This window comes from Ranitomeya imitator, chromosome 2 (genome assembly GCF_032444005.1).
Source record: "Ranitomeya imitator isolate aRanImi1 chromosome 2, aRanImi1.pri, whole genome shotgun sequence".
Lineage (NCBI taxonomy): Eukaryota > Metazoa > Chordata > Amphibia > Anura > Dendrobatidae > Ranitomeya > Ranitomeya imitator.
In genome coordinates this window covers 447,524,448-447,547,979 of record NC_091283.1, presented here as the reverse complement: position 1 = coordinate 447,547,979, position 23,532 = coordinate 447,524,448, and the positions used below count along the sequence as shown (strand labels likewise).

The 23,532-nt window shown below is 42.6% G+C and overlaps 1 protein-coding gene and 1 long non-coding RNA gene across 5 annotated transcripts in view; one reads left to right on the top strand and one right to left on the bottom strand.

Moving 5' to 3' along the window:
• LOC138664379 (uncharacterized) overlaps positions 1-23,532 on the bottom strand; it is a 37,274-nt gene that overhangs the window by 2,304 nt on the left and 11,438 nt on the right. Inside the window, exons 2-5 of one of the 4 annotated variants that reach the window (XR_011318336.1) lie at positions 22,460-22,573; positions 7,020-7,186; positions 6,836-6,889; positions 6,140-6,208 (exon numbers count right to left, since the gene is read on the bottom strand). This is a non-coding gene — a long non-coding RNA (uncharacterized lncRNA). Of the gene's footprint in view, positions 1-6,139; positions 6,209-6,835; positions 6,890-7,019; positions 7,187-7,265; positions 7,319-22,459; positions 22,574-23,532 lie in introns of all 4 variants that reach the window. The other 3 variants (XR_011318333.1, XR_011318334.1, XR_011318335.1) reach the window with 3 other exon arrangements.
• On the top strand, positions 1,167-16,068 carry SCRT2 (scratch family transcriptional repressor 2). The gene is made up of 2 exons (XM_069751033.1): positions 1,167-1,431; positions 12,751-16,068. The coding sequence occupies exons 1-2, from the start codon at positions 1,275-1,277 to the stop codon at positions 13,449-13,451; spliced, it is 858 nt and encodes a 285-aa protein (XP_069607134.1). The 5' UTR covers positions 1,167-1,274; the 3' UTR covers positions 13,452-16,068.

Here is a 23,532-nt window from a genome sequence, read left to right as displayed (position 1 = left end):
TTGCAACTCAGTAGTAATCAGTCCTGTGCGCATTAAATTGATGAATATAATAAAGGCTAAAAAAAAGTAGCTTGCCCTTCAATAACCTAGTGTTAAGGCAACTGCATATATTATATTACAATGCGGATACACACCTAGCATAGAACTTGCTGCCTTATAAAAGGGAATATATTTCTGTGCGAGTGGGGCAAGCTGCCATCACAATCTGCATGACAACATTATATATAAATCTATAAAGGCAGAGATGAGTGTATTTATATTCGCACGCAGCTACGTGTGGGAGGCTCAGTGCTGTCTACGGTGTGATAGACGACACCAGACCCCCGGCTGCCAGTTATACTCTTCCCTCTTTGTATAATATAGAGATGGAGAGGCTCTTTCCTTTTGTTGCAGAATTGCAAGGGTCACTGTTTATTGCCCACCTTGGTGGATGTGGGATATTAAGATGCTCCCTCCTCCCCCTCCCTTCCTTCTCCTACCACCATATGGACTTTCCCTTTATGATTCGCAGGCTGTTAAAACACTGGTTGCATCAAGACAAAGGAATCAGAGTTCATCTCCACAATGCCAGTCCCCCTGGTATTATTCCGTTGTGCCCCTTCTTCTTCGCATGTCCTGTCTTTGCTTCTCTTGAGGATCTCCATCGGGAATGTAAGATTTTGTTGTTGTTGTTGTTGTTGTTATTGCAAAAAAATTAAAATGATGCAGAAAAATAAAGTATTTTAGTAATAAGATGTGGGTCAACTGCTTCCTTGTACATCAGGGTATAGTTAGGGGGTAAAAGTTTGCGCCCTTGTGCCTTCGCGGTGGAAATAGTTGCAGTGGGATAAAATATCGCCTCCCTATTCTCCAGCCACGCTGCTCCTCTACATTACTTGTTTCCTCCGCATTGTCTATAAGAAGTAAGTAGGCAGGAGGTTGTCTCTTTCTCTATGTCGGCACAGCCGGTTCATTGGTAATGTGATGATTGTCCTGGGGGACATTTGATGGATTAGAGAGCTAAACAGCTCCATTGCAAAGCACCACCTGATCTCAGGCCTGCGTCCCATATAAAGACAGCATGAGTGCTGAGCTCAGCTATTGCTGCCAGATTTCCCCCCTCCCTCCTTTTCCTGCTCCCTTCATCTCCTTTCTCTCTCTCTCACTCTCCCTCTCTCTCTCCAGCACACTGCAGAAAGTCGGAGCTGTCCAGTGCTGAATGTGAACCGCCATCCCCCCCAATCTCTTTACGAAGACTAGCGCTAAAACAAAAGGAGACCCTCGTCCAGCTCACCATGCCACGCTCTTTTCTCGTCAAGAAGATAAAACTAGATGACTTTTCATCCAGTGGGATTTCAGCCTCAAATTACCACCACTTTGATGATCCCTGTGTCCTGGGGCAGTCGCTCACCAGCAGTGTAGGAAGCTTGGGAGTCCCTGTTGCTGAAAACGGTAAGTCTGCACCTTGCGCATGGATGGCAGAGGATGTATCGGATGAAATACCCACTATCGGGTGACATAGCATAGCATTACATGGTACATCGGGAGAATTGTCCTACCAGACTAAACCTGGGTCCATGCAAATTTTTTTAAATTTTTTTTTGCTTCCGACCCGTTACTACATGGACCAGTTGTTGTACGTGATGCTAAAAAGTTTGCTCATGTTGAGTGATATGTACACTTTGCACCCAGCGCAATAGATAGATGGGGCCTTGGAGAAATTATCTGGTTTTACAATCAATGTCCAGATTTGATGCATTTTGTTCCTTGTTATGGTACGGTTATAACCCCTAATATAATGTGATTGAGTTGGTAGTAATATGGTCATTTATCGGTAAATTAATCCATTGTGCATGGCAGAATGAAGGTGTAAGAGTTGGCTGCCATGTCTCTGGTCATCAATGGTCCACCTGCCCCTGTTGACTTTGGACACGTGAAGCTAACAGGCCTTGGATGCTCTTAACCCTTATTTTATGGGTCCGTCCTAGTTATCCAAGACCTTCTCCCCAATTTCTATACTATGTCAATCATTATTGACAAACATTATCCAAAATACATAGAAAATCAAGAACTATGAGAAAGTTCGCAAGGGGGCCAATGTCATCCCCAATGTAGAGACCATGTATTACTATCCCAGCTCCACTAGACATGTGAAGCAATGCAGGCCCGGATGCGGAGCCACGTTTTCCTGCTATCACCTGTAGAATAAGAGCTCAATTAACAATAGTTTCCTTGGTTGTGTTGGTAGTGAGGGCCCTTGGCTTCTTTGAGGACACGGTATTAATTCCTGTACTATCAAGCCCTTGATGTCTTTTAGAGGAGTGAATGCCAGAGCCTTACAGAGGGAAGGACAGAAAGGATGGGGGGAGGGGATGTAAGCTTTCTCCGGGGACCTCATTGTTCAGGAGGCAGCCAAAAGACTCTCTCTAAAGCCCTTTAAGCGACTCCATCCTCAGGGAATGGGATCTGTTTGGGATTTCTGCGGTTGAAGGGAAAAAAATGACAAGACTGTTTTATTTGGTCAAATTTGCTATTAGGTGATAGTGTATTTATTACATGTGTATGGTGATGGGGGAGGGGGATTCAGGTAGAGCTTGCATGTGTTATATGGAGCACAATGGATAGACTTTTCAGTATAACCTTGTACTGTACTTCTGCTACTGAGATGCAACTTGTGGTCCCAGGGCAGGACATCTGCAAGCTAAGCACATCTTACTCCGAGACTGCAATCTATAAGACTATTCCTTGTAGGCTTCATCCAGGAGAAGACACCTTCACAGTAACATCACTAGAGCAGAAGCTATTGAGACTGTAAAACAAATATATATTTCAAATCTTTCCTTGCACCAGATAAAACTACCCCTTGTACCATGCTATCTGCAGGGGTACTACAAATCTCAGCAACCATCAAGGACATACAGGGCTTGTAGGTTCACTAGAGCTAGTTGTCTTGTGGACTAGATAATTTCTACTAAAACCACGTCCATACCATTCGTCATTAATCATAATTATGGCATAAAACAATAGAATTAAGAAAAAGGGTAAATATCTAGATTTGGGGTTAAAAATGCAGATTTGACAATCTCATGTTTTTTTTTGTTGCAAAAATGGCAACAGATTAAAAAATGCATCAGAGTCCAGGCAGAAACCTGTGGATCACAAATACCATCGTCATCACAATCTATAAGGGATCATCATACATCATTTTTCGGAAACTTTTCCCAATTTTTCTACTTTCTGGTTGATGTCCGTCCTCCATGATAATGCACCTACCCTATGTAACTACCTGGAAAATGATGGTTCTTACCCTGTGAGATATAAATTCATGACCCCAGTACTGCAAGGTGACAGTGTCACGCGCTACATCCCAGTACCGAGGACTGGTCAGTGTCACATTGTATCCCTGAACCCCTACTTTACTGGTTCTACTCAGGTCACAACATTCGGCACACAACCACTTGACAAAATGTCATCAGAGATCAAACAGGTGTCACTGATCCCCCGTCTAAAAAAAGGTATTAATGCTACAGTCACAAGGGAAAGGTATCTGGAAGGAAGCGCCTGTCTCAAAGTCACGCTCTTGAAAATAACCTTGCTGTGTGCTTGGGGAGGTGTGAAATATTGCTGAGGAAAGCTGTTTTCTACCTGAAGCATGTGACTGCACAATCTGCAAATAAGGAGGCAGAAAGATGACGAAGAATAACAATCTGTGAAGCGAGATGGATAGTCAGGCAGCAGTGATTGTGGTAATGGACTTGTCAATCTCCTACACCTTGATGGTGCTGTAGCCATAAGAAGATAGAACTTGTATTACTTGTGTTTGCTAGACGTGGAAGATTATCTGGTATCACCGAGCACACCGACTGCATTTATTATCATTGTGTACACACTGGTGGGCACAGAGAGAAGAGGGCCCCTGTGCAAGAACAATATATGGGCCCTTTGCAGCGATATAACCTATCATAATGCACAAATCCACCTGTTTTGTAGGTGGAAATGGGCCCATTACCTCTTAAGCTGCACAGGTTGCACCAATGGTATGTCTGTCTCTGTGTGGAGAGTGGATGACCACATTGTGCCTCCAGGATGTCTTGTCATCTGTTTCGCTCTTTGGTCTTTTTAATGTCATTTTCATGATTTACATTAATCTAGTTACTAGTGGTCTCCTTCTTCTTTCACCTTCCATGTCCTTTATTTTTATTTTTCAATGAGTTGGGTCTTCTCATGCTATATCCAAAATAAGATAAAGCTTCGGTCTGACCATTGGAGTTTTGAAGGACAGTAAGGTTGGATTTGATTTAGTTATTGGACCATACACAACGTTCTGCTCAAGGTGTGGGACCATACACAACATTCCCTTCAAGGTATGGGACCATACACAACATTCTACTCAAGGTTATGGGACGATACACAAAATTCTGCTCAAGGTATGGGACAATACACAACATTCTGCTCAAGGTATGGGACAATACACAACATTCTGCTCAAGGTATGGGACCATACACAACATTCTGCTCAAGGTATGGGACCATACTCAACATTCTGCGCAAGGTGTGGGACCATACACAACATTCTGCTCAAGGTATGGGACCATACACAATATTCTACTGAAGGTATGGGACCATGCACAACATTCTACTTAAGGAATGGGACCATACACAAAATTCTGCTCAAGGTATGGGACAATACACAACATTCTGCTCAAGGTATGGGACAATACCCAACATTCTGCTCAAGGTATGGGACCATACACAGCATTCTGCTCAAGGTATGGGACCATACACAACATTCTGCTCAAGGTATGGGACCATACACAACATTCTGCTCAAGGTATGGGACCATACACAATATTCTACTGAAGGTATGGGTCCATGCAGAACATTCTGCTCAAGGTATGGGACCATACAATATTGTGCAATACTAGAAGGCCAAAAAGACAATATAATGTCCCCATCATAGATTGATTGCTGTCACATCAGCCCAAAACCCATTATAAACTGGAAGAGCTTTCCTAAACAAAAAATGTTAGTGAAGCCCCTTCCCTTGGTGAACAGATAACTACAGATGCCTGCAGATTTCCACATAAAGTCAATAAATCCTTTAATGACAAAACTAATTACATCTCCCCCCCCCTTAGAAGCATCTGTTGGGTGGTAAAGCTATAGAAAACAAACCAGGCTGATAAAGCTGCAATGTTCATAGAACCAGGACCTATCTGAGGCTCGTAGACAACAAGCTGCTGCATTTACCTTCACTATTAATGCATGATATGTGCAGGAGCCAAGATTTGTTTGTGGGCTTCACTTATCTGCAATCTTTATCTATTATGGCTGGTGCAGCAGATCTGGAGAAGAAGTCATCCTCTAGAAGCCACAGTGCTGCAGGCCCAGAAGTAGAGATTTGTTTTTCCACGTGCTCTGCAGTGTCACCTTGATACAGGGCACATGCATTAAATCTGCAGAGGAGGGACAGGCGCCGTGTCGATGGCACATGTATACGTACAAGCCACCTCACTGGCCATCGTTTTTTTTTTTGCACACACACGCAGAGTATAACAGGCAAAGACCAAAGCTTGGTTTGTGCAGTGCAGAGGTTTATCTCTTAAGCTTAGCGAATGATGCACATTTAGGACATGTATGTAGACCGTGCAGTATGGGAGTTGTGCGGAGAAGCCGAAGCTAACAAGAGAAAAATAAATGGACAGTGTATTTGAGATTCCTGACCCCAGCTAATGCTTGCATTAAATGGAATATTGACTGCGCGCTAATGGTTTAAGAGATCCAAGAAGTTAAAGGGTCACGATGCCGAGCGTTGATCTATTCCATTGCAGAGACAGAAAAGTAGGTTCCTGCCGCATCGCTTCGCTGACAGCCATCAAAAGCAAAAAATAGGAAGTGAATGCGGGGCGCTCAGAGCAGCGGCGGTGTCTGTTTATAGGAATATAGATGCAGTGGCAGCAGTGGGGTAATGTGTATCTCAGCAGAGATCATCCTTCCGTGCTGAGCTGGAGAAGGACTCATCTTGCAGATCAATAGCTCACAGTTATCGACAGAAGAGTCCAGTAAATAATGTCACAGCTGGGATGACAGAGGGAACAGGTGTCATAAACTTGTGGCTGAGAAAAGAGCATTATTTTACAAATGCAGGAATCTGCACTTACAGGAATAGCTGACACGCACCGCTCTCCTGCAGTTTTCTGGTCTATACATATGAGGATTGTTAAGTCATCCTAAAAAACAAGTAGGGAAACCTATATAATGATCATGATATATCCAGTACTAGGTGAATGGGCATAAATGGTTTACATAAATATGCCAAATACTGAAAATATAGATTAAAAGATACTTTATTTGACATATGTAGTTTTTAGTATCAGTTTTGTTAAAAAGTAAATTGACTTTGTCACAATCCTACAGTCACATCGATTACAGATGACATCACAAGAATGCAATGGAAGGATGGACTTTTTTTTTTAGTCAATGTCTTGAGTTGAGCATTGCAGTGATAGAGTAATAATGTAACAGTATGATCCTGCAATGGTCTGACACTTGTAATCTCAAAATTGTGCCTCCTTAAGATAAGAAACGCCAAAATATTCAGCAGCGCTTGACACTCAATGTTTGAGTTCTTTCTATGTGACATATACAAACCGGTCAGTATTCAGTAACTATGTGGACAAAGCTTCAAATATAGTTAAAACTTCAAGCCCAGTTAAATGTTAAAAAAAATGTTTTGGATTCTCTTGTGATTTGTGGTTATCTGGAAATTAAGTAAGGTGACTGCATTTCTTTATAGGAATTTGAGCTCCATTTCTCAAAGCTCCAAATCTAGACAATGTGAAATGTTAAGGGCTCACCTGGCGGGGTGGATTCTCTAAACTGTAGGTCAGGGTGGGCAGCATGGTTTGAAGCTGTAATGGAGAGAGTTTTGGTTGTTAACACATAAATCAGTGAGGTCCAGGTCTGCAGAGTATACAGAACAAGCAGAACATGGGCAATAGATAAAGCAGAGCCATGTTCCCATATAAAGCTACTACTCACGTGTGCATAAGAAAGTGGTATCTTCCAGGAAGGATGAATTCAATCAATGAATGTGCTCTGGTATCTTCCAGCAAGGCCATGGTGGAATAACAGAGAAGTAAATGCAGTCTGTCTAGTATCTTCCATCAGGGAAATGGTTAATAGCAGTGATGTATGCAAGCTGGGAACTGTAGTGAGAAAATGATTAACCGAAGTATAGCAGTACAGTATAGGCAAACTGAATACTCACTAGAACAGATTTGTTACCTTGATTGCAGAGGCTAGGTGTAATTAATTGCGAGAAGTTGGTTTCTCGTGTGCTGAAAGGTACATGCGAAGTTAGATGGACTTGGCTTTAAATCATAAAAGTCATCAGTAGCAGAGAAAAGTCACTTGGCTGGATAAACTTGACGCAACTATGGGCAACACTAATTAATACTCAAAAATATGGCCTCTGCATAACCCAGCCTTAAAATGCTTAGGGTGATGATGTCGCTGGGTTACTTGAGAAACCTGGTGTGGACTACTGCAGAGGCAGGTAGGAATAGGAGAAGGAAGCAAGGCCCAGTGCTAGAGCCGGGACAGTAATATAAAATGACATACAGTGAGGCTAAAAAGTATTTAGTCAGTCAGCAATAGTGCAAGTTCCACCACTTAAAAAGATGAGAGGCGTCTGTAATTTACATCATAGGTAGACCTCAACTATGGGAGACAAACTGAGAAAAAAAAATCCAGAAAATCACATTGTCTGTTTTTTTATCATTTTATTTGCATATTATGGTGAAAAATAAGTATTTGGTCAGAAACAAACAATCAAGATTTCTGGCTCTCACAGACCTGTAACTTCTTCTTTAAGAGTCTCCTCTTTCCTCCACTCATTACCTGTAGTAATGGCACCTGTTTAAACTTGTTATCAGTATAAAAAGACACCTGTGCACACCCTCAAACAGTCTGACTCCAAACTCCACTATGGTGAAGACCAAAGAGCTGTCAAAGGACACCAGAAACAAAATTGTAGCCCTGCACCAGGCTGGGAAGACTGAATCTGCAATAGCCAACCAGCTTGGAGTGAAGAAATCAACAGTGGGAGCAATAATTAGAAAATGGAAGACATACAAGACCACTGATAATCTCCCTCGATCTGGGGCTCCACGCAAAATCCCACCCCGTGGGGTCAGAATGATCACAAGAACGGTGAGCAAAAATCCCAGAACCACACGGGGGGACCTAGTGAATGAACTGCAGAGAGCTGGGACCAATGTAACAAGGCCTACCATAAGTAACACACTACGCTACCATGGACTCAGATCCTGCAGTGTCAGACGTGTCCCACTGCTTAAGCCAGTACATGTCCGGGCCCATCTGAAGTTTGTTAGTGAGCATTTGGATGATCCAGAGGAGTTTTGGGAGAATGTCCTATGGTCTGATGAAACCAAACTGGAACTGTTTGGTAGAAACACAACTTGTCGTGTTTGGAGGAAAAAGAATACTGAGTTGCATCCATCAAACACCATACCTACTGTAAAGCATGGTGGTGGAAACATCATGCTTTGGGGCTGTTTCTCTCAAAGGGGCCAGGACGACTGATCCGGGTACATGAAAGAATGAATGGGGCCATGTATCGTGAGATTTTGAGTGCAAACCTCCTTCCATCAGCAAGGGCATTGAAGATGAAACGTGGCTGGGTCTTTCAACATGACAATGATCCAAAGCACACCGCCAGGGCAACGAAGGAGTGGCTTCTTAAGAAGCATTTCAAGGTCCTGGAGTGGCCTAGCCAGTCTCCAGATCTCAACCCTATAGAAAACCTTTGGAGAGAGTTGAAAGTCCGTGTTGCCAAGCGAAAAGCCAAAAACATCATTGTTCTAGAGGAGATCTGCATGGAGGAATGGGCCAACATACCAACAACAGTGTGTGGCAACCTTGTGAAGACTTACAGAAAACGTTTGACCTCTGTCATTGCCAACAAAGGATATATTACAAAGTATTGAGATGAAATTTTGTTTCTGACCAAATACTTATTTTCCACCATAATATTCAAATAAAATGTTAAAAAAACAGACAATGTGATTTTCTGGATTTTTTTTTCTCAGTTTGTCTCCCATAGTTGAGGTCTACCTATGATGTAAATTACAGACGCCTCTCATCTTTTTAAGTGGTGGAACTTGCACTATTGCTGACTGACTAAATACTTTTTTGCCCCACTGTACATTCTGGCTTCCTGCACCCACCATTAGAGGGCGCTCAGGGGCTTCCTATATACTATGTAATAATTGATTTCAGTATATAAACAGTATGTAGTAAGCATCTGCTCCTCCTAATGGCTAGTGGTGGTTGCAAGTGGCCATGATGTTATTATATAAATGTATGTCTATGCAGGGAATTTAGTCTATTGCATATGAAAAATGGAGCTCCCCCACCATTAAAGATATATTATGATGCTAAGATATGTTTTGTAGCTGGATACCCAATGGCTAATAGCTTCATATCTCTATGTGCAACGTAATAATAATCATTCAACAATGTTCACTGCAGTGAAAACATATCTAGGTCAAAATAAAACAAGATATAAAAGTAAATGTACATATCTCATAGCGGCAGACAGGAGATTTGGTCTTTAAGAAATTGCTTGAATTGATACAGAAAATATGAGCATTTTGCTCCTATTGATTTAAATCAGATTCAGAGATTTCCTCGCTATTTGCTGAGGATAAATAAAAAGCCTGCAGAGCCTCATAATGGTATGAAACCAAATCCTTCCTCTTGTCCCAATTCTCCTGACAGTTCAGTAAAGTAATAGAGGTAATATGAGGCCTCATTATGTAACAGTAAACATGATGATGTCAGTGTAAAATTAAATGGGGATTTTTTTTATGGAAACCACTGCGGGGTGCGCACTGTGCACCTACTATTCTGCTTACAAATCGACTGCTTCTCTGTGCTATGAATTATTCATATACTGTACGCTGACCTGTCCTGAACCCGCCAGATAACGTCAGATGCATAAACTCAACAGCATGGAACAGAGCAAATCTGATTATAGACATAATGAAACATCTTGTGTATTAATAGGTTACACTGTCACATTACCATACTCAGAAGTCAGTGTGTCATTGTCCTGTATCCCAAGTGTCATTGTCTTGTACCCCAAGTATCAGCGTCATTGTCCTGTACCCCAAGTGTCAGTGTCCTGCACCCCAGTATCAGTATCATTGTCCTGTACTCCAAGTGTCAGTGTCATTGTCCTGTAACTCAAGTGTCAGTGTCATGCACCCCAAGTATCAGTGTCCTGCACCCCAGTATCGGTATCATTGTCCTGCACCCCAGTATCAGTGTCATTGTCCTGTACCCCAAGTATCAGTGTCATTGTCCTGTACCCCAAGTGTAGGTGTGTCATTATCCTGTACCCCAAGTGTCAGTGTCATTATCCTGTACCCCAAGTGTAGGTGTGTCATTACCCTGTACCCCAAGTGTCAGTGTCATTGTCCTGTACCCCAAGTGTCAGTGTCATTATCCTGTACCCCAAGTGTAAGTGTGTCATTATCCTGTACCCCAAGTGCCAGTGTCATTATTCTGTACCCCAAGTATCAGAGTTCTGTACCCCAAGTGTCAGCATCATTATCCTGTACCCCGAGTGTCAATGTGTCATTATCCTGTACCCCAAGTGTCAGTGTTTTTATTGTATGCCCCAAGTGCCAATGTGTCATTATCCTGTACCCCAAGTATCTTAGTGTCATTGTTCTGTAGCCTAGGTGTCAGTATTGCATTGTCCTGTACCCCAAGTGTTAGTGTCATTATCCTGTACCCCAAGTATCAGTGTCATTGTCCTGTACCCCAAGTGTCAGTGTGTCATTGTCCTGTACCCCAAGTGTCAGTGACATTATCCTGAACCCCAAGTATCAGTGTCATTTCCATGTACCCCAAGTGTAGGTGTGTCATTATCCTGTACCCCAAGTGTCAGTGTCATTATCCTGTACCTCAAGTGTAGGTGTGTCATTATCCTCTACCCCAAGTGTCAGTGTCATTGTCATGTACCCTAAGTGTCAGTGTCATTAACCTGTACCCCAAGTGTAGGTGTGTCATTATCCTGTGCCCCAAGTGCCAGTGTCATGCACCCCAATTATCAGTGTCATTGTCCTGTACCCCAAGTGTCAGTATGTCATTGTCCTGTACCCCAAGTGTCAGTGTCATTATCCTGTACCTCAAGTGTCAGTATCATTATCCTGTACCCCGAGTCAATGTGTCATTATCCTGTACCGAGTGTCAGTATCATTATCCTGTATGCTTATTGTCAGTATTCTGTACCCCAATTGTCAATTTTTATCCTATACCCCAAATGCCAATGTGTCATTATCATGTACCCTAGGTGTCAGTGTCATTATCCTGTACCTCAAGTATCTTTGTGTCATTGTCCTGTACCCCAGGTGTCAGAATTGCATTGTCCTGTACCCAAAGTGTCAGTGCCATTTTCCTATACCCAAGTGTCAGTGTATTATTGTCCTGTACCTCAGATATTAAAGTGTCATTGTCATTTACCCCAATTGTCAGTGTCATTGTCCTGTAACCTGGGTGTCAGTATAGCATCGTCCTGTACCCCAAGTGTCAGTGTCTTTATCATTGAGCTCAAGTGTCATTTTCCCTACCAACAGTGTCTTTGTCTTATACTCCAAGTGTCAATGTGTCACTGCCCCTTAAAGGGACTCTGTCACCTGAATTTGGAGTGAACAATCTTCAGCCATGGAGGTGGGGTTTTCGGGTGTTTGATTCACCCTTTCTTTACCCGCTGGCTGCAATATTGGATTGAAGTTCATTCTCTGTCCTCCATAGTACACGCCTGCGCAAGGTAAGATTGCCTTGTGCAGGCATGTACTACGGAGAACAGTGAATGAACTTCAATCCAATATTGCAGCCAGCATGCAGCCAGCGGGTAAGGAAAGGGTGAATCAAAAACCCGAAAACCCTGCACCTATGGCTGAAGATTGTTCCCTCCAAATTCAGGTGACAGAGTCCCTTTAACTCAGGTATTAGAGTGTGATTGTCCTATACCCCCAGTGTCAGTATCCTTTACCCCAAGTGTCAATGTGTCATTACCCTTTACCTCTTTTATTACAGTGTGATTGTCCTATACCCTCAGTGTCAGTGTCCTTTACCCCAAGTGTCAATTTATTATTGTCTTGTACCTCAGGTATTGGAGTGCCATTGTCCTTTACCTCAAGTGCCAATGTATCACTGTCCTGTACCTTAGGTATTAGAGTGTGCTTGTCCTATACCCCAGGTGTAAATGTATCATTGTCCTGTACCTCATGTATTAGTGTCATTGTCCTTTACCTCAAGTGTCAATGTATCACTGTCCTGTACCTCAGGTATTGGTGTTATTGTCCTTTACCCCAAGTGTCAATGTATCATTGTCCTGTACCTCAGGTATTAGAGTGTCATTGTCCTATACCCCAAGTGTCAGTGCCATTGTCTTGCCCCTGTCATGTGTTATTCTCATTGCAGTCAACCATTGTTTAAGGTCAAATCCTTGTCCTTGTACCTAAATGCCTTTGTGTTATTAGCCTGGGATCCTGACTACCAGAGTGTCATTATGGATGATGTATATATTTCTTTGAGTGGGCTACCACAAGTGAAAGAGAAATGACATTGCCAGTAATCCAATGTACAGTATAGGGAAAAGCAGTGAGGAGAATGAATGATGTTTCTGAGACTTGGGTTCAGGTAACACAGTGTTTGTATTTTGTCCATCTTGTAGGTTTTACCGATCACTGTATCACATCGTCTGATTATGAAGTTGGGAAAAAAAGTGGAAGCAAATTTTCATCATCTGAAACGGACTACACACCAACTCACGATGATTACAGTGAGCCTGACAGCCCACAGTCCAGCCTCTCAGCCGGGTATTTCAGCGGGGAAGCAGCAGTCACAGACAGCTACTCAATAGATGCTTTCTTCATCACTGATGGTCGATCAAGACGTAACGGTGAAACCCGTGGAAACCAGCGCCACACGTGTACTGAATGCGGTAAAACTTATGCCACCTCCTCCAACCTCAGTCGGCACAAGCAAACTCACAGGAGCCTGGACAGTAAAATGGCAAGAAAATGCCCGACTTGTGGCAAGACCTACGTATCTATGCCAGCCTTGGCCATGCATCTTCTGACACACAACCTAAAACACAAGTGCGATGTATGCGGGAAGGCTTTCAGCCGGCCCTGGTTGCTACAAGGCCATATGCGTTCTCATACTGGTGAGAAGCCTTTTGGTTGTGCCCACTGCGGTAAAGCCTTTGCCGACCGATCTAACCTTCGTGCACACATGCAGACGCACTCAGCCTTTAAGCACTACAAGTGCAAGCGGTGTGAAAAAACCTTTGCTCTTAAGTCTTATCTCAACAAGCATTACGAGTCGGCTTGCTTCAAGGGCTCGGAGCATGAGTGCACTGTCCAAAGCTAAAGCCAAGTGCACAGGATAAAACTGTTCACAACTAAACATGGCACAAACCACTGTGCCCCTCCGCCCTTTTCAATGGCACAAGGCACCAGAAACTGAAAAAAAAATAAAATAAAATCAGGGTACTTGGCATATAAAGCAGTTTTACATTAGATTGCACTTCACCACCATCTTTGAGAGCACCGTACCATGCTTTCCGGACCATATCACACATCACTTTTAATTTATTTATTAATTTATTTCCAGCCGTGCAATATAAATTTCACACTTTTCCTTAATTTTTTTTAAAAATTCTACTTCCTCTCCGTTGAAGCGCTTAAAAAGAATTTTTACGTGCAAAGCCAAGCTTTCTTAACATGAACCACATGAAATGTGAACGTGTCATTAGACTCAACGGGACTCAATCGGACGGAGAGGCTCTTCAATGCTCAGGCTCAGGTGCCATTTTTCTGTTTTGCCTCAGATTATTTAAGGGGATGTGCGCAGTGCCATTGTATGGCATTGCTTCCGACAGATCCGTATTATTATTATTTTTTTCTACGAACTTTGTGCCACGCTTCTTCCAATGTCCGTGTACAAAGCATCAAGGATCCTAGTCATGAATGCACAAATAGTTTCTTGCAGGCTTGAGCAGCAAAACGCATGAATGTCCCACATAAGCTCTTCCCAATGGCACCAAAGCCTGACTGGCTGTACATAAAGGCAGAAAGATTTCCTCCAGTGTCTTGATTTAACATTTGGAAGCACATATGTACAGTAAAAAAAAATAAAAATGGGCAAAGTTGTGCCAATATTTATATAGCAAAGGGAATGGCACCCAACTACAATTAACTTGCCGCAGATTCCCGCGAAACAGTGTTACCTCTAGTGTTTTCTAAAGCAATGAGAATATGCACTATATTTGGATGACTGATACACATATTTATTAAGCACCCTGCATTAATAAGGGGGTTATTTCACTCCGCATTGTGACTATTATAACTTATTTCGCTCTGCATCATGATGCGACCTCCACCTTTCGGGTGAAGGCGAATGTCTGAAGCGATTGTTCTGATGAACTGCTTATTTAAGTCATGTAATTTATACAAGGTGTTATTTATACTATTTATTTGCCAATTTACTTTTTATTAATTAATGACTTTTTTGATTTTTTTTTTTTTTGTGGTTGCAAATGACTGGATAGAATGTGGTAGTAATAATGAAGAGATGGAGCGGTCAATGTTTACAGGCGAGCGTTACAAAGCAACGGACCCAACAGGCACGTTTCATCGCATTGGACTGTCTTCCTCTTGAGCTCTGCGACAGGCAGACAGAACGAATTCTTCAGGCCCACATTTTACGATCAAGCCGTTCAGGAGATCCTGGACCATTCTGAAAAAGCCTATGCAATTTCTCATTGACTTTATACCTCATGACGACTCAAAGGAAGCCAATATTAATCATGCCACAGGTAGCTCTGGCATTTTTTTTTGTCAAAGCTTGTACTTTTTTGACTTGCTGTCCAATCAACTATGAGCCACAAATCCTGTATTGCATCTTCATCAGCCATGGTCCAGGCTGGCTTTACGGCATGCTTGAGGTTTTGCTAGGGAAGCCTTGGTATAATCAAGAGATCATGACTTGATATGGGAAAAAGTCATCTCAAAATGGAAAAAAAGAATTTTTTTATGACTGCAAAAAAAAGTAGACATTCACTGGAGTTTACAGAGCCTTGCAGTAATGGTATGCATTGACAGCACTTGTAGGGGGTCACTGGGCCATCCCAAGGTTAATTAGAATGCAGTATTACTACACGTGACACATTGTAATGCATCCTTCCAGACAATACGAGCTGGTTTTGCTAGTCTTGCCTTGCTTTTCAGTGGACCTGCTTATATCAGACTATAAACAGGGGGGTGAGGGCAATTTTCAGGCAACGCTCGCTGGGATAATGTTTTAGAGTCTCTTCCACCTTCCTGCATGCCGAACTATAACGAGCCTTGAGTTATTAGATAATAGAAGCCTTACTTGCATTATCAGTGTTATTGCATCGCAAGAGAGAATGTATCAAAATAGCTGAAGAGAAAATCATGGCCTTAGATGTATAGTGTACACAGGGCTCGGGATAAGAATTCTCAGCCACCAATAATCACTACAGGAACAGATATTAAGTCAGGGCAACGTAACATTAGTGTAACTGGAAGCCATGAAAGGAGCGATAACTGCAGCTGATCACCGGACATGGACTGGGATGGATGATCCTTCCATATATCTCAGTAATTCCAGGTATTAAAAGGCAATCTCCTCTTAAAAGGAGTCTTCCATGGTATGTGTCCTCCAAGGAATCCTTAAAACTTCCTTATGGGTATTTTTTTAAAGTATTAATTAAATTAGCTCTATGATGGCTAGTGATTGGTTGAAGTAGTGAGGAGACAGATTGCAGAGATATCATCATTTAAAGGGGTATTCTCAAGTTGTCACTTAAGGCTTCTTTCACACTTCCGTCTTCGAAATCTGTACAGGATTCGTCAAGACGTTGAAATGACGGATCCTGTGCAAATTGTGGAAAACGTGTGCACTGGGCCCGTCTTTCTGACGGACCCGTCGAGGCTATGTGAACCTGTTGTGTATGCGTCTTCGCAGCGGTTTTCCGCTGCGAAAACGCATACACAACACAAACCAGGTTAAAAAATAAATTTAAAAAAATCGCAGTATTCTCACCTACCGGCGTTCCCGCGCAGCGATGCTCCCAGCAGCTAGCGTTCCTAGTAATACATTGGGAAATCTCGCGAGAAATCGCGATTTCTCGCTAGATTTCGCAATGTATTACTAGGAAGTAACGCTAGCTGCCGGGAGCATCGGTGACGCTGCGCGGGAACGCTGGTAGGTGAGAATATTGCGATTTTTTTAATTTTTTTAATTATTTTTAACATTATATCTTGTTACTATTGATGCTGTATAAGCAGCATCAATAGTAAAAAGAGAAAGAGAGCGAGCGAGAGAGAATTACCCTGACGGGAAATTCTTCCATGCATGCTCAGTTTGAAAAGAGGGGACCCGTCGCTGGATTCCTGCTTTTCACAGTCAGCGACGCATCCTGCGCCCATAGGCTTCCATTGTAGCCAGTGATGGGCAGCGCAGGATGCGTAGCTGACCGATTTTCCGACGTGCAGAAAAAACGTTCCTCTGAATGTTTTCTTTGCCCGATGGACCTTTTTTTTACACAGGATCCAGTGCATGACGGATGAAACGGATGGCCATCCATCACAATCCGTCGCTAATACAAGTCTATGAGAAAATGCAGGATCCTGCAAATTTTTTTTGCAGGATCCTGCATTCTCAAAAATCGATGGATTATGACTGGAGCTGAAAGAGGCGTAAGAAGCTCAGAGCTATGCAGTCTCCGTACTTCATGGTTCCTCTTTGAGTGACCGTTCTGGCGAGCGGAAGTGCTGTTTTATTAGTAGAACTATAAAGCTCAGCACATGTTCTGCTGTAACACATTCAACTATCAGTGTTTTTTTCTGATTCTACACTGCTATCACTATATTTACACATAGCGAAAGCAGGGCATTTCAACAAGCACACAGCTTTTGACAGTGAGAGCTGTGATTAGGAGAACTGCTCTGGGAAAAGCCAATGTGTGAGCTGGTGATTTTCCAAAATGTATAATAGCTGCAGGTCAGAAGTTGAGAAGGAGGAGAGCAACTAACTTCTGTATAGAAATTAATGGAATGGACACATCTGACTAGTATGTTAAGAGTTAACCTGCATCCTAAAATATAGCTACTGCACAGTCTCTGGCAGTCTGGGCAAGCCCTGGTAGACAAGCTCCATGGAAGCCATGCTCCATGGAAGCCAGCTGTACACCATGAAAGAGAAAAGCTTTAATTAAAGAAGAATTAAAGCAGTTAGAAAAAGCAAGTTAATTGCAAACTTGCTTACATTCATATTGTTTTACTAATTAAATGCCTTGAGAATACCCCTTTAAAGGGACTGCTGGGGACAACAAGAAGGTGGGGGATGTAAGGAACAAGTAATGTTTTCCAAATTCTTAAACATTTCAGAAATCTTCTGGAAGCAAAGTTTAGGATTTATGTACCTAGAAATAGGATTAAAGGGTTATACCCTTACTGATCATTGAGGTCTAACCACTGGTATCCCCAGAAATGTCAAAAACAGTGCTCTAGATGGAGAGGAGGTGAGCATGTTAGAGCTCTATTCCATTATTGTCTATGGAACTGCTGGAAACAACAGAGTGCTTGAGTTTCTTCGGCAGTCCCATAGGCGATGAATAGAATGGAGACTGAGCATGTGCGCCTCTATTCGATTAAGGAAGGGGCGCTTGCAGATCCTTTTTCAGTGGATTTCTGGGGTTTTGATCGATAGATAGCGGATACATTAAAGTAATAACCCATTAAACTCCGTTATGTGCTAGGCCACGGTTACAACTGGTCACCTAGAGCCCCGCATCCTAACCAACGCAATCAGGACTATCACTTGAAATCCTTGAGGGACTTCTTCCTTCTTGCTCAGCATTGTACATCCTATAATGTCTTTTGACAGCCAAAGGGGTTTGATCATCAGATATCTAATCTCTGCTCTGTACAGAACTGTGGCGTGATCAACATTTCTGCAATCCTCTGCACCAGATAAACACATGAATCAGCTCAACATAAAATAAGTGCCATCAATGGGAAAAATCCAAAAAAAAAGAAAAAAAAAAGGGATACAGGGGCTCTGAGCTTGCAATAAAGTCTGACAACTATCAATAAGCCTTGCATCTCAGTGAAAAATCCTGATGTGCTATGTGGGAGGAAACCCTATAATAAAAATAGGACTCCTCTGGTTGTTAGTTTATGCCAGAATACCCTTTCCCCCCCCCCGAATCCCCGGATGGTAGCAAATGGCACTTGTTTTGTACCCATGACCCATCTCTGTTAAAGGGAAAGGAACATAATTATCAGGCTTTTTCCATGTTTGGGTATCTTAGGAGCCGATTGCAGATCTATAATACCTAGAGAGAAGGAGGATGGAACCAATCCAAGCTATGTCTCCCCTTCCACAGGCTGCAGAGATGTCTATGATGGTGTGAATATATAGCCTTTTTTCAGATTTTTTTCTTTCAGACTGCTCGTGACTGTAGATGTAATGACAATCATTACAATTCCCATTAATGATCATTGTTATGTCTATGGTACTAGAAGAAATGCTAGTTTAATCATTTGCAGCAATACACATGAACTATATTTGCAGCACTGGGAACAATTTTCTGCACCATCCCATCATTGCAAATACCTTTGCATGCATTTTACCCCCTGGGGCAGATCTTTGCCTTGCGTTTAGCTGCATTACTTATAAGGCAAAGACTTTACTGCTTCAACCAAGGTGCAAAATTTTAACCTGTTAGCACAAGCGCTCCTCCATGTTTATTACAGCCTGCACATTTCACAAGACCCTGCGTGCTGGCACCAGAACGGGTTAACTTCTCCATAGTATGTTACTAGGGTGCATATCCGGAAAAAAAAACACGACTAATTCTACGCCGTCATTTCATTTTTAGAGATTTGCATTTGCAAATCTGATGGCACGGCCACAGCCTTTCAGCTGCCTTCTTTACCCGATCCCGTATGCGGCATTTTTACCCGTAGATGTAGGGCACCTACCAACCCTTCTTTCATATTTATACTGTACATAGAAAGAAACAGCAATAATTTTACGTGCATGTCAGAGATTTGGTTCTAGAAAAAGGTTTCCTTTTTTTTTTTTTTTTTCTTCCAGTAACTGATGCTGATAAAGCCGGTTCCACTTGTCACCTTTTACTGTATTAATTCTCATGCAATTCAGGGAAATTAAAGAGTTTATGATTCAATAGATCCGCATTGTGGTGAGTTCGGTTCTTGTCATTCTTCTCCTATGATATCGTTGCTCGGGGACACGGATGGTAAATACGCACTTTCTTGCACCTGTCCTTCCTGATTAGTTAATTGGGGGGCTTGAGAATATGAAGTTAGACACAGACTCCTTTAAGACCAAAATTTACATGACAAAGACTTCTGCATATGGTGGCCTGTCTACAGTAGGGTGAGCCTTGCTCTGGGTAAGTCACTCCGTAATAATAAGCTGCCACTTTGCCTAATTGGCCTCCACGCGACTCAGCTGCAGTGACTCCCCCTCTCCCGACACCCCCTAGCTCGGAGTATCACGCTTCAGGGGTCGCTGGGGTAAAATATCTAAAGGCCTATCTGCAAAAATCCGATTGGGAATAAAATCCTTTGTGCGCAGCTGAAGCAGGAGCTATTTGTAGCAGTAAAATAAATGCAGAAGGAGGCAGCTGCGGTGACTTGCGAGCGCCGATTGGTCGCACGGAGGACAGAATATGCCACCTGCAGTCCTTTGTGTGATGTGACTGAATTACATTACAAGGCGCCCGGCTCTTACAAAATTGTACGTTCCTTCTGCGGAGAAATGCAGAGCAGGGGGGCACAATAGCAGACATATTATGAAACGGGTCTTAAGGACAAAGAGGCCACGCAAGTTTCATTTTGGAATATGCGCAGTCGTCAGAATTTTAAAAAAAAGGACACCGATAAAATGCCGCCCCCCAACCTCCACGGAGATTAAAGGTCCTTTTATTCTGTGCGCGGTGAAAAGATCTGACAGAGTTCACCTGTCGAGAGAGGTGATCACATGATTTTAAGCCGCGTTTGTTTCGAGGTGGACCCAATGTTCCAGTCTGCTTCCTAAAGGCCTCCGAAGACGTTAGGAACACGAGCTGAATTTAGGAAAATAAAATGATGACTTTGCATCTCTTGCAAAATGATGTTGCAGCATTACTGCATGCCTGCTCACAGCCGGAGCTTTAATAAGCCCCCGGGCAGATCTATGTACGCCAACTCAATGCAAGAGGGTGGGGGGTAGGCGGGTAGATGAGGAGTTGCTGGTGTGTTTTACAGAATCAGGACAAAGAGCAATAAGGCGACCAACAAGCAGAACCTGGAATAATCCCTTACATCGTGCTACACAAACGTGATTTATCTCCATTACGGTAAGTGTCTGATATAAAGTAGACTAATGGACTTAATAAAGGTAAGGGTTTGTCAGAGTAGGTACTTTGCAAAGTAACAAGGGATCGTTCTCTGTAATCACCATAACATTTCGACCACTCCAACAGATGAGGAACAGAGGCGCAAGATGGATATGAAAAAGCGTCAATCACAAAAGTAAAAAAAAAAATTTAATATTCCCCAAGAGCTCAAAGGGTGAAAAGAAAACAAAGTAAGACCAGAAGTCCATCCCACGGGGCTGCTTCCTCTAGATCTTCAGCATGTGAACAAGTAAAATTGGGGAAATGGTAGCTACTTTATTTCAGGCTTATCTATCAATTCCGGTTTGACTACAATTTACAATTGCCATAAATTATAGCAGAAATCTATGAGAACTAATAGATGATGTGGACTTCAGTTTATGGTGCCCCAAGTTCTGCATTTTAGCCTACGGCCAGCGTGGCTCCGTTGGTGCCTACATCTGAAGCAATGGAAAATGGGACTCAGATGTTGCGTTTATGGGGCCATTGACAGTAATGATGTAGACCGAGTCATCGTGTTCTCCGTCGGACATCATTTTCACCTATATCCACCTATTTGAGGCAGTTACCAAGATACAGTCGACTACATCTTGGAGCCCACCTCAAATAGGTGAATATGACCAAAAATGATGTCCGCCAGGACACAGTGGCTACGTCTGCATCATTACAGTCAATGATCACGTCAGCGCAAACACCCAAATCCCGTTTTCCTGGTCTTCAGACATAATCCCACACAGAACCACTGACGGTAGGCTAAAACGTTGTGTGAGCCAGACCGAAGATGTGTTCACTGCTTGATAAATTTGGGGACTCTTCCTCCAAAGGGTTTCCGATTAAGGCTGTGTGCACACGTTCAGGATTTTGTGCATTTGTTTCACGTTTTTTCGCTTAAAAAACGTATATATACTGTATGCATCCCATCATTTATAATGCATTCCGCAATTTTTGCGCATATGTTGTGTTTTTTTCCACAAAAAAAAACGCAGCATGTTCATTAATTTTGCGGATTTTTTGTGGAGTTCCCACTATATTATTGCATCTCAGAACCTCTGGAAAAAAACACAAAAAATCCTCAAAAAACGCACAAAAAACGCAAGAAAAACCCATACGGATTTCTTGCAGAAAATGTCTGATTTTGTTCTGGAAATTTCTGCAAGAAATCCTGACATGTGCACATAGCCTAAAACTGACGCATGAATCTCCAGCCTTAGGCCTGTCCCACACGTCCAGATAATTCCTGTACCGGAAAAATCGGTACCGGAATTATCCATGTCCGTGTGTCCGTGTGCTCACGTGGCACATCAGTGTGGCACACGTGCGGCATCCATGTGCCGCCCGTGTGCCGACTGGGTACCACACGCACTGTGCAGGAGACAGCGCTACAGTTAAGCGCTGTCCCCTGCATCTGGTGCTGAAGCCGCCATTCATTTCTTCTCTCCAGCAGTGTTCGCTGGAGAGAAGATATGAAAAATCTTCAGCACCACGCTTGGGGGACAGCGCTTACTGTAGCGCTGTCTCCTGCACGGCACACGGACTGCACACGGACAGCATCCGTGTGCGGTACGTGTTTTACACGGACCCATTGACTGTAATGGGTCCGTGTAATACGTACGCTCCCACAAACACTGACATGTCTCCGTGAAAACACACTGACATGTGCAGAGACACATTGATTTTAATGTGTCTACGTGAGTCAGTGTCTCCAGTACGTGAGGAAACTGTCACCTCACGTACCGGAGCCACTGACGTGTGAAACCGGCCTTAGTAAGTTCCCACTAGTTGTGGGAAAATTTTGGGATGCTTTTCTTTGACTTGTAAAAAAACAAAAGTAATGAATTTGACAAGTTGAAAAGTTTTTTTTATACGAGCTTTACAACTCTCATAGAGAAAACATATAGAAAAACACGTCATACCCAGAGCACTGTGGTAAAAAAAAAAAACATACCAGAAGTGTGGTAACAGTGAACACTGTCCTGGTCCGACTGCTATGGAAGACAAAACTGGATGTGGCGACCAGGATAAACAATCTTTTCCTCTTCTATGACTAATCTACCCACACCTATGTTAAAGAACACACAGTGAGATCATGTATTTATGGTTACATAGAAAATTTTTACCTAATGGTCACAATTTAATAAGTATTTTTATTCACTAATATTTATCTAATTTTATTCTTGAATGAGACTGAGGTGCAATTCCAGACATAGCCACATGGATGTAGGTGGTGCTGTTATTGGATGGTGAATTATGTACAGTGGATTGTGAAAGTATTCGCCTCCCTTGGCATTTTTCATATTTTGCTACTTCACAACCTGTAATTTCACTGTTTTTTGTGTGGAGGTTTTGTATCAGTTCATGTAAAGAACATGCCTACAACTGTGAACATTTGTTTCTCTTTTTATATTGTGAAGCAAACAACAAATAGGACAAAATAACTGAAAACTTCATACAAATTCACCCTCCTAAAGTCAGTACTTTGTAGAGTCGCCTTTTGCAGCAATACAGCTGCAAGTCACTTTGTATAAGTCTCTATAAGCTTTCCACATCTTGAAACTGGGATTTTTGTCCATTCCTCAAGGCAAAACTGATCAAGCTATTTCAACTTAGATGGTTTCCTCTGGTGAGCAGCAATCTTCAAGCCTGACCACAGGTTCTTAATTGGATTATGGTCTGGGCCTTGACTAGGCCACTCCAAAACACTTAGGCCGGCGTCACACACAGCGTAAAACAATACGGTCCGTATATTACGGCCGTAATACGCTGAAAAGTCCCGAAAATAGTGGTCCGTAGCTCCTCCGTAGGCAGGGTGGGTCAGCGTTTTTTGTGCATGGCATCCTCCGTATGTAATCCGTATGGCATCCGTACTGCGTGGTTTTCTCGCAGGCTTGCAAAACCAACATACCGCTATAGAAGTGATCCATGTGTCCCAAAAATAAAAATATATATATATATATACTGTCTATATATATATATATATATATATATATATATATATATACTAGATGGCAGCCCGATTCT